The 12,324-nt window shown below is 42.8% G+C and overlaps 1 protein-coding gene across 1 annotated transcript in view; it reads left to right on the top strand.

Moving 5' to 3' along the window:
- The window catches only part of abhd15a (abhydrolase domain containing 15a), a 31,786-nt gene that overhangs the window by 17,700 nt on the left and 1,762 nt on the right, over window positions 1-12,324 (top strand). The window contains exon 2 of the mRNA XM_061919215.1: window positions 2,045-2,397. Within this exon, the coding sequence (XP_061775199.1) occupies window positions 2,045-2,397 (353 nt within the window). The remainder of the gene's footprint in view (window positions 1-2,044; window positions 2,398-12,324) is intronic.

Below are 12,324 nucleotides of genomic sequence, written 5' to 3'. Positions count from 1 at the left end.
CTTGTTGCCGTAATTATTAAACGAACAGGTTACTCATCAGTTACTCAGTACTTGAGTAGTTTTTTCACAACATACTTTTTACTTTTACTCAAGTGAATATTTGGGTGACTACTTCTTACTTTTACTTGAGTCATAAATCTCTAAAGTAACAGTACTCTTACTTGAGTACAATTTCTGGCTACTCTACCCACCTCTGTTGATAACAACCACCTGCACCACAAACTAGTTTTTGTACCAAAGCATTGCATCACCATGGCGCTTTGAAGCCCAAACTGCTCCACTGTAAAAAAAAAAATGTTTCCGTGGGAATTTGTGTTTAATCCTTGGATAATAACTCGTGTGAGGTCAGAGGTCGCTAAGGGCGGGCCTGCTGGCTCACCGTCTCATCATCAAAGGGGTTCCGTGTAAAGTCTGCCTCGATCTGTTCACACCAGATCACGTCTTATTTGGAGTTTGTTGGCGTCTTCCTGCGTTTAGTGTCTTGTGAATTATATTTTATATAGCGCTTTTCTCTAGTGACTCAAAGCGCTTTACATAGTGAAACCCAATATTTAAGTTCCATTTAAACCAGTGTGGGTGGCACTGGGAGCAGGTGGGTAGAGTGTCTTGCCCAAGGACACAACAGCAGTGACTAGGATGGCGGAAGCGGGAATCGAACCTGCAACCCTCAAGTTGCTGGCACGGCCACTCTACCAACCGAGCTATACCGCCCCTTGAGCTTTTATTTTGGGTTCACTTCCTGCGAATCCGCTTCATTGTCCATGTTGTTGTTTTTCTTGTCCAAGCCTCATCCTAAGATCCTAAAGATCCCAAAACCCCATTTTAAAAACCAGTGGAGACCTAGAAAGTCCAGGCCATAGCACCCAGACTCTGGAACAACTTGCACCAGTCCCTCTGTGAGCTCGACAGTGTTGACACTTTAAAAAAAAAAACATTTGAAAACTTCTCTTTTTCGGGGGCGGCATAGCTCGGTTGGTAGAGTGGCCGTGCCAGCAACTTGAGGGTTGCAGGTTCGATTCCCGCTTCCGCCATCCTAGTCACTGCCGTTGTGTCCTTGGGCAAGGCACTTTACCCACCTGCTCCCAGTGCCACCCACACTGGTTTAAATGTAACTTAGATATTGGGTTTCACTATGTAAAGCGCTTTGAGTCACTAGAGAAAAGCGCTATATAAATATAATTCACTTCTTTTTAGTGGAGGGGGTCCGGTCCGATGACCATGGATGAAGTACTGGCTGTCCAGAGTCGAGACCCAGGATGGACCGCTCGTCGGGACCCAGGATGGACCGCTCGCCTGTATCGGTTGGGGACATCTCTACGCTGCTGATCCGCTTGAGATGGTTTCCTGTGGACGGGACTCTCGCTGCTGTCTTGGAGCCACTATGGATTGAACTTTCACAGTATCATGTTAGACCCGCTCGACATCCATTGCTTTCGGTCCCCTAGAGGGGGGGGGGGGGGGGTTGCCCACATCTGAGGTCCTCTCCAAGGTTTCTCATAGTCAGCATTGTCACTGGCGTCCCACTGGATGTGAATTCTCCCTGCCCACTGGGTGTGAGTTTTCCTTGCCCTTTTGTGGGTTCTTCCGAGGATGTTGTAGTCGTAATGATTTGTGCAGTCCTTTGAGACATTTGTGATTTGGGGCTATATAAATAAACATTGATTGATTGATTGATTGATTGAGTAAAGCTTTTAGTTAATGCACCTTTTTAACTATCATTTTTATTTCACTTGTTTGTCAGGTTCAAACACTGATGACGTCTATTAAACAAGACAAGAAGCAAGGAATTAAACAGAGACAGAATTAAATTTGGCTCAATTGAGGAGAGGCGTCTGGACTGCACTCTTTGTACAGTTTCGCCACGCTCCTTTATTTGGACTTTCCCTGATTACATGGCAACGGCTGTTTCTAAGGGACAGGGGTGGTAAACAGCCATCGCTTTTGATTACCCACAGTTCAATTAAAAAGTCGTAAAATAGTTCAAACAAAAGGTCCCTGGAGCTTGGGCCGCTGTAGACATTCACCACGTGTGTCTTCCCCACAGTTGTGTCACACCTCCCTCTCCCACGGATACCTCCCTGTGGTGCTCAACCGGCGGGGCCACAACGGCACGGCCCTCACCACCCTCAAACTGCAGCAGTTCGGAGACCCGGCCGACCTGCGGGAGGCGGTGCGCTACATCCGCTACCGACAGCCGGCCGGCAAACTGTACGCCGTGAGCGAGAGCACGGGCTCCGGCCTCCTCCTCTCCTACCTGGGCGAGTGCGGCTCCTCCAGCTACGTCACGGCCGCCGCCTGCCTGTCGCCCGTCTTTCGCTGCCAGAGCTGGTTTGAGAGCGGCCTGAGTTGGCCCCTGGAGCGGGCCCTGGTGATCTATCAGAAGATGGGCCTGAGCAGGTGAGACTACGCCCTTCTTACCTGGGACCGATACTTCAAGAGTTGGGGGAGTATTATTGTTTTCTGTTGTTCAATCAATCAATGGTTACTTATATAGTCCTGAATCACAAGTGTCTCAAAGGGCTGCACAAGCCACAATGACATCCTCGGTTCAGATCCCACATCAGGGCGAGGAAAAACTCAACCCAATGGAATGACAATGAAAAACCTTGAAGGGGACCTAACATAATAGTGAGAGTCCAGTCCATAGTGGATCTAACATAATAGTGAGAGTCCAGTCCATAGTGGATCTAAAATAATAGTGAGAGTCCAGTCCATAGTGGATCCAACATAATAGTGAGAGTCCAGTCCATAGTGGATGTAACATAATAGTGAGAGTCCAGTCCATAGTGGATCTAACATAATAGTGAGAGTCCAGTCCATAGTGGATCTTACATAATAGTTTGAGAGTCTAGTCCATAGTGGATCTAACATAATAGAGAGAGTCCAGTCCATAGTGGAACTAACATAATAGTGTGAGAGTCCAGTCCATAGTGGATCTAACATAGTAGTGTGAGAGTCCAGTCCATAGTGGATCTAACATAATAGTGAGAGTCCAGTCCATAGTGGATCTAACATAATAGTGAGAGTCCAGTCCATAGTGGATCTAACATAATAGTGAGAGTCCAGTCCATAGTGGATCTAACATAATAGTGAGAGTCCAGTCCATAGTGGATCTAAAATAATAGTGAGAGTCCAGTCCATAGTGGATCTAACATAATAGTGTGAGAGTCCAGTCCATAGTGGATCTAACATAATAGTGTGAGAGTCCAGTCCATAGTGGATCTAACATAATAGTGTGAGAGTCCAGTCCATAGTGGATCTAACATAATAGTGAGAGTCCAGTCTATAGTGGATCTAACATAATAGTGAGAGTCCAGTCCATAGTGGATCTAACATAATAGTGTGAGAGTCCAGTCCATAGTGGATCTAACATAATAGTGTGAGAGTCCAGTCCATAGTGGATCTAACATAATAGTGTGGGAGTCCAGTCCATAGTGGATCTAACATAATAGTGAGAGTCCAGTCCATAGTGGATCTAAAATAATAGTGAGAGTCCAATCCATAGTGGATCTAACATAATAGTGTGAGAGTCCAGTCCTTAGTGGATCTAACATAATAGTGAGAGTCCAGTCCATAGTGGATCTAAAATAATAGTGAGAGTCCAATCCATAGTGGATCTAACATAATAGTGTGAGAGTCCAGTCCTTAGTGGATCTAACATAATAGTGAGAGTCCAGTCCATAGTGGATCTAACATAATAGTGAGAGTCCAGTCCTTAGTGGATCTAACATAATAGTGAGAGTCCAGTCCATAGTGGATCCAACATAATAGTGAGAGTCCAGTCCATAGTGGATCTAACATAATAGTGTGAGAGTCCAGTCCATAGTGGATCTAACATAATAGTGAGAGTCCAGTCCATAGTGGATCTAACATAATAGTGTGAGAGTCCAGTCCATAGTGGATCTAACATAATAGTGTGGGAGTCCAGTCCATAGTGGATCTAACATAATAGTGAGAGTCCAGTCCATAGTGGATCTAAAATAATAGTGAGAATCCAATCCATAGTGGATCTAACATAATAGTGTGAGAGTCCAGTCCTTAGTGGATCTAACATAATAGTGAGAGTCCAGTCCATAGTGGATCTAAAATAATAGTGAGAGTCCAATCCATAGTGGATCTAACATAATAGTGTGAGAGTCCAGTCCTTAGTGGATCTAACATAATAGTGAGAGTCCAGTCCATAGTGGATCTAACATAATAGTGAGAGTCCAGTCCTTAGTGGATCTAACATAATAGTGAGAGTCCAGTCCATAGTGGATCTAACATAATAGTGTGAGTCCAGTCCATAGTGGATCCAACATAATAGTGAGAGTCCAGTCCATAGTGGATCTAACATAATAGTGTGAGAGTCCAGTCCATAGTGGATCTAACATAATAGTGGGAGTCCAGTCCATAGTGGATCTAACATAATAGTGTGAGGGTCCAGTCCATAGTGGATCTAACATAATAGTGAGAGTCCAGTCCATAGTGGATCTAACATACAAACCACGTTTCCATATGAGTTGGGAACTTGTATTAGATGTAAATATAAACAGAATACAATGATTTGCAAATCCTTTTCAACCCATATTCAGTTAAATATGCTACAAAGACAACATATTTGATGTTCAAACCGACAAACATTTTTTTTTTGTGCAAATAATCATTCACTTTAGAATTTGATGCCAGCAACACGTGACAAAGAAGTTGGGAAAGGTGGCAATAAATACTGATAAAGTTGAGGAATGCTCATCAAACACTTATTTGGAACATCCCACAGGTGTTCAGGCTAATTGGGAACAGGTGGGTGCCATGATTGGGTATAAAAACAACTTCCCAAAAAATGCTCAGTCTTTCACAAGAAAGGATGGGGCGAGGTACACCCCTTTGTCCACAACTGCGTGAGCAAATAGTCAAACAGTTTAAGAACAACATTTCTCAAAGTGCAATTGCCAGAAATTTAGGGATATCAAGATCTACGGTCCATAATATCATATAAACGTTCAGAGAAGCTGGAAAAATCATTAAACGTAAGCGGCATGGCCGGAAACCAACATTGAATGACCGTGACCTTCCATCAGACGGCACTGTCTCAAAATCCGACATCAATCTCTAAAGGATATCACCACATGGGCTCAGGAACACTTCAGAAAACCACTGTCACTAAATACAGTTCGTCGCTACATCTGTAAGTGCAAGTTAAAGCTCAACTATGCAAAGCAAATGCCATTTATCAACAACATCCACAAACGCCGCCGGCTTCTCTGGGCCCGAGATCATCTAAGATGGACTGATGCAAAGTGGAAAAGTGTTCTGTGGTCTGACAAGTCTACATTTCAAATTGTTTTTGGAAATATTCGACATCGTGTCATCCGGACCAAAGAGGAAGCGAACCCATCCAGACTGTTATCGACGCAAAGTTCAAAAGCCAGCATCTGTGATGGTATGGGGGTGCATTAGTGCCCAAGGCATGGGTAACTTACACATCTGTGAAGGCACCATTAATGCTGAAAGGTACATACAGGTTTTGGAACAACATATGCTGCCATCTAAGCGCCGTCTTTTTCATGGACGCCCCTGCTTATTTCCGCAAGACAATGGCAAGCAACATTCAGCATGTGTTACAACAGCGTGGCTTCGTAAAAAAAAAGAGTGCGGGTACTTTCCTGGCCCGCCTGCAGTCCAGACCTGTCTCCCATGGAAAATGTGTGGCGCATTGTGAAGCGTGAAATACGATACAGTTGAACGACTGAAGCTCTACATAAAACAAGAATGGGAAAGAATTCCACTTTCAAAGCTTCAACAATTAGTTTCCTCAGTTCCCAAACGTTTATTGAGTGTTGTTAAAAGAAAAGGTGATGTAACACAGCGGTGAACATGCCCTTTCCCAACTACTTTGGCACGTGTTGCAGCCATAAGTTGATTATAATTTGCAAAAAAAAAAAAAATTATGAGTTTGAACATCAAATATGTTGTCTTTGTAGCATATTCAACTGAATATGGGTTGAAAAGGATTTGCAAATCATTGTATTCCGTTTATATTTACATCTAACACCATTTCCCAACTCGTATGGAAACGGGGTTTGTAAAAGTGATATCAGCTTTGTTGGATTTTGTAAGTGTGGACTAGAACACTAGCCACACCAACATGGCAGCACACTGTGTGGAAAACTGGATTTACCACACCGATGTTAGATTTGGCCTGAGAGGATATTGTTAGTTCTTTTGCCAAGGAGGTCAGGGCCTGGTCAGAGTTACACTTTCTGACCCGTTTATGTGGAAAAACATGGAATAACTTCATATATTCTCAAACATATAACATTGTGTAATATGCTGGGCACTTTCCACCTGTAGGTTTGGACATCACTCTCTTGATATCTTGTTATAAGGGCCCGAGCAATTAATGTGATATTGCAATGTTTTTTTTATTATTCTGCCCGTTTAAACACCTTTTTTGAGGCCGTCGGGCTCTAACACTGATGACAACTATTAAACAAACAAGAAGCAAGGAATCATGCAGAGACAAAGTTCAATTTAGCTCATGAGGAGACATGTATTTCGGGCTGTATTCGAGTTACAGATCCAAACTACGTTCTAAAAGTCAAGCCCGCACGCCTCCTCTATTTATTAGGAAGGTCCCGATTACACCACTGTCGCTGAGTGAAGGGGGTAATCTCGACAATTCCAGTTAGACACAATATATGATTGTAGAATAAATAATAATGGATTGTATTTGTAAAAAGCACTTTACATTGAGTGAACAACCTCAAAGTGCTACGGTGTATTAAAAAAAAAAGATAATAAAAATAAATAAAAACTAGAACAGCCTTATAGCTAGAACTAGTATGCATATATCTATAAAAAAGAGGCTTTTTTTTTTAAAGAAAGGTTTTTAAGCATTTTTTAAAAGCATCCACAGTCTGTGGTGCCCTCAGGTGGTCAGGGAGCGCGTTCCACAGACTGGGAGCAGCGGAGCAGAAAGCATTACAAGTATTTTTTGTTTATTCTGGCAAATTATCTGCCCGTTTTTCTAACGTAAAAACAAATGTACCGTCTTTCCATTTACAGTAAAGACAACAACCGTAGATTTGTTGAAAAAATAAAAATAAAATACAAAATAGAACTGCCTAGTAGCTAGAACTAGTATGCATAAATCCAAAAAAATAAAAAAAGTTTTTAAAAAAAATAAGGGTTTTTAAGCCTTTTTTGAAAGCATCCACAGTCTGTGGTGCCCTCAGGTGGTCACACAGATTTGGAGCGGCGGAGCAGAAAGCAGTAAAAGTCATTTTTTTATTCTGGCAATTTATCTGCCAGTGTTTCTACCGTAAAAACAAATGTACCGTCTTTCCATTTACAGTAAAAACAACAACCGTACATTTGTTAAAAAAAAATAAAAATAAAAAGATAATAAATACAAATACAAATACAAAATAAAACAGCCTAATAGCTAGAACTAGTATGCATATATCTAAACAAAAAAAAAGTATTTTTTAAAAAGAAGGGTTTTTAAGCATTTTTTAAAAGCCTCCACAGTCTGTGGTTCTCTCAGGTGGTCAGGGAGAGCGTTCCACAGACTGGGAGCATAAGAGCAGAAAGCATTACAAGTATTTTTTTCAGTCTGGCAATTTATCTGTCAGTGTTTCTACCGTAAAAACAAATGTACCGTCTTTCCATTTACAGTAAAAACAACAACCGTACATTTGTTAAAAAAAAAAAAAGATACTAAATACAAATAAAAATACAAAATAAAACAGCCTAATAGCTAGAACTAGTATGCATATATCAAAAAAGAAAAAAGAAAAAAAAAGTATTTTTTAAAAAGAAGGGTTTGTAAGCATTTTTTAAAAGCATCCACAGTCTGTGGTTCTCTCAGGTGGTCAGGGAGAGCGTTCCACAGACTGGGAGCATCGGAGTGGAAAGTATTACAAGTATTTTTTTCAGTCTGGCAATTTAGCTAACAGTTTTTCTACCGTAAATCCGCAGGCCGAGTCTGGACACAACACTGATAAAGACGGCTGGCAATCTTTTGGACTTCCAGCTTGCACGGATACAAAAATACCACTTCAGCACAAATTGACAATACTTTATAGCAACGGCCCTTAAGCATAAAGTTTTGATGATAATATATAAATAATTATTCTAACACCATGCACGGAAAGTTCCCAAACTTGGCAGGCGCGTCTGGTATGACGAAACATTTTATAACGGGGTTCCCAAAAATGACATTTTAAAATCGGCTCTCTAGCGCCACCCTTTACAACAGTGTTTTTCGACCTTTATTGAGCCGAGGTACATTTTTTTGCGTCGAAAAAATCCGGAGGCACACCACCAGCAGAAATCATTAAAAAATGAAACTCAAGGTACAGTAAAAAGTCGTCACCCTGATCACCCTCCAAGGGGGTGATCAAGGTTGACGGGTCGAATGCAGAGAATAATTTTCGGCACACCTAGTGTGTGTGTGTGTGTGACAATCATTGGTACTTTAACTTTAACTACTGTCCCCATCAAATAAATAAAATAAATATGTATTTAATCTTCTGATAGATTAAAAATTAACACCAATGGGAGCATTTTAAATCGCCGCCAGACTCAATTCCACCTATTTTACCGATGATCGTCACATCATTTATTCAGAAAGTATAAATACAGACAAATTAAGGTAGAACACTATTACCCACAACATGTAAGTGTCAGGTTCAAACACTGATGACGTCTATTAAACAAGACAAGAAGCAAGGAATTAAACAGAGACAGAATTAAATTTGGCTCAATTGAGGAGAGACGTCTGGACTGTACTCTTTGTACAGTCTCACCACGCTCTGGCGAAAGAATGTATGCATGCCTCCTCTTTTATTTGGACTTTATGGCAACAGCTGTTTCTAAGGGTCGGGGGGTTGTAAACAGCCATCGCCTTTGATTACAAACAGTTCAAAGAATAGGTCGTAAAACAGACACATTTTGTCTTCTTGCCGAGAATTCAATGTAACAAAGTTTTATGATAACTTGGATACAATTATTCTGACAGTAAGTGTAAAAAAAACATGATGATTTTGTACATTTGTACATTGTCTTTATTTTTAAGTTATCATGCCATGATTTTTCCCAATCCGGGCCACGTGGGAATAGATTTTCCTCCATGCGGCCCTTGAGATAAAATGAGTTTGATACCCTTAGGTTAAATCAATCAATGCCATTCATCAATCAATGTTTATTTATATAGCCCCAAATCACAAATGTCTCAAAGGACTGCACAAATCATTACGACTACAACATCCTCGGAAGAACCCACAAAAGGGCAAGGAAAACTCACACCCAGTGGGCAGGGAGAATTCACATCCAGTGGGACGCCAGTGACAATGCTGACTATGAGAAACCTTGGAGAGGACCTCAGATGTGGGCAACCCCCACCCCTTTAGGGGACCGAAAGCAATGGATGTCGAGCGGGTCTAACATGATACTGTGAAAGTTCAATCCATAGTGGCTCCAACACAGCCGCGAGAGTTCAGTTCAAAGCGGATCCAAGACAGCAGTGAGAGTCCCGTCCACAGGAGACCATCTCAAGCGGAGGCGGATCAGCAGCGTAGAGATGTCCCCAACCGATACAGGCGAGCGGTCCATCCTGGGTCTCGACTCTGGACAGCCAGTACTTCATCCATGGTCATCGGACCATGGATGAAGTACTGGTTGTTAACCTTGTGGGAGGTACTGAACCCCACCAGGAGGTACTGAACCCCACCAGGAGGAACTGAACCCCACCAGGTTCATATGCGCATTCACCCAACCGGTCATTGTTTTTTTCAAATTCAAGACAAACTTATATGTTTTTGGTCACACTTAAGTATAGGGAACATATTCCAAGTAACAAAGACTTAATTTTGTTATGATCTGTGGTCTGGATCAGGTTTTTGTTATTTTTTTGTTAGTTTTTGGACTCTTTTAGTTCCTGTTTGCGCTCCCTTGTTTTGTTTGGTTACCATGTCGACTTATGATTTTCACCTGCCTCTGGTGTTCGGGCCGCGCACCCGTTTCTAATCAAGACCCTTATTTAAGCCTGTCTTTGCCAGTCAGTCGGCCTGGCGTCATCGCTTGTTTTCATGCCATACCACAGTGCATGTTGCTCGATTCTTGCCGTGTCCGCGTAAGTCTTGTTTATTTGACAAGACTTACCACATAAGGGCAAGTTTTTCTTGTACAGTCCTTTGAGACATTTGTGATTTAGGGCTATATAAATAAACATTGATTGATTTTTTGCCACAGTTTCGTGTTTGTTCAAAGCCATAGTTTATGTTTGTCTGTTTCATGCCACAGTTTTGTGTTTGTACTCCGCTATAGTTTGTTTGTTTACCTCATGGCCTGCCAAGATTTATCGAGTTAATTAATATGTTCCTACCTGCAAGCCTTGTCCAGAATAGTCCTTTTGCATCCCGGGAGAACAAACCTCGCAGTAAGCGTTCCCAGGCCAGCCGGGAGACATAGTCTTCCCAACGTGTCCTGGGTCTTCCCCGTGGCCTCCTACCGGTTGGACGTGCCCTAAACACCTCCCTAGGGTTCCTGACCAGATGCCCGAACCACCTCATCTGGCTCCTCTCCATGTGAAGGAGCAGCGGCTTTACTTTGAGTTCCTCCCGGATGGCAGAGCTTCTCACCCTATCTCTAAGGGAGAGACCCAAACTCATTTCGGCCGCTTGTACCCGTGATCTTATCCTTTCGGTCATGACCCAAAGCTCATGACCATAGGTGAGGATGGGAACGTAGATCGAGCGGTAAATTGAGAGCTTTGCCTTCCGGCTCAGCTCCTTCTTCACCACAACGGATCGATACAACGTCCGCATTACTGAAGACGCCGCACCAATCCGCCTGTCGATCTCACGATCCACTCTTCCCTCACTCGTGAACAAGACTCCTAGGTACTTGAACTCCTCCACTTGGGGCAGGGTCTCCTCCCCAACCCGGAGATGGCACTCCACCCTTTTCCGGGCGAGAACCATGGACTCGGACTTGGAGGTGCTGATTCTCATTCCGGTCGCTTCACACTCGGCTGCGAACCGATCCAGTGAGAGCTGAAGATCAGATCAATCAATCAATCAATCAATGTTTATTTATATAGCCCCAAATCACAAATGTCTCAAAGGACTGCACAAATCATTACGACTACAACATCCTCGGAAGAACCCACAAAAGGGCAAGGAAAACTCACACCCAGTGGGCAGGGAGAATTCACATTCAGACAATGCTGACTATGAGAAACCTTGGAGAGGACCTCAGATGTGGGCAACCCCCCCCCTCTAGGGGACCGAAAGCAATGGATGTCGAGCGGGTCTAACATGATACTGTGAAAGTTCAATCCATAGTGGCTCCAAGACAGCAGTGAGAGTCCCGTCCACAGGAAACCATCTCAAGCGGATCAGCAGCGTAGAGATGTCCCCAACCGATACAGGCGAGCATTCCATCCTGGGTCTCGACTCTGGACAGTCAGTACTTCATCCATGGTCATCGGACCGGACCCCCTCCACAAGGGAGGGGGGGACATAGGAGAAAGAAAAGAAGCGGCAGATCAACTGGTCTAAAAAGGAGGTCTATTTAAAGGCTAGAGTATACAGATGAGTTTTAAGATGAGACTTAAATGCTTCTACTGAGGTAGCATCTCGAACTGTTACCGGGAGGGCATTCCAGAGTACTGGAGCCCGAACGGAAAACGCTCTATAGCCCGCAGACTTTTTTTGAGCTCTAGGAATCACTAATAAGCCGGAGTCTTTTGAACGCAGATTTCTTGCCGGGACATACGGTACAATACAATCGGCAAGATAGGCTGGAGCTAGACCGTGTAGTATTTTATACGTAAGTAGTAAAACCTTAAAGTCACATCTTAAGTGCACAGGAAGCCAGTGCAGGTGAGCCAGTACAGGCGTAATGTGATCAAACTTTCTTGTTCTTGTCAAAAGTCTAGCAGCCGCATTTTGTACCAACTGTAATCTTTTAATGCTAGACATGGGGAGACCCGAAAATAATACGTTACAGTAGTCGAGGCGAGACGTAACAAACGCATGGATAATGATCTCAGCGTCTTTAGTGGACAGAATGGAGTGAATTTTAGCGATATTACGGAGATGAAAGAAGGCCGTTTTAGTAACGCTTTTAATGTGTGCCTCAAAGGAGAGAGTTGGGTCGAAGATAATACCCAGATTCTTTACCGTGTCGCCTTGTTTAATTGTTTGGTTGTCAAATGTTAGAGTTGTATTATTAAATAGAGTTCGGTGTCTAGCAGGACCGATAATCAGCATACCCGTTTTTTTGGCGTTGAGTTGCAAAAAGTTAGCGGACATCCATTGTTTAATTTCATTAAGA

The sequence above is a fragment of the Nerophis ophidion genome, linkage group LG13 (genome assembly GCF_033978795.1).
Source record: "Nerophis ophidion isolate RoL-2023_Sa linkage group LG13, RoL_Noph_v1.0, whole genome shotgun sequence".
Taxonomy (NCBI): Eukaryota; Metazoa; Chordata; class Actinopteri; order Syngnathiformes; family Syngnathidae; genus Nerophis; species Nerophis ophidion.
Note: the sequence above shows the minus strand (reverse complement) of the source record. Positions and strands in the feature narration are given on the sequence as shown.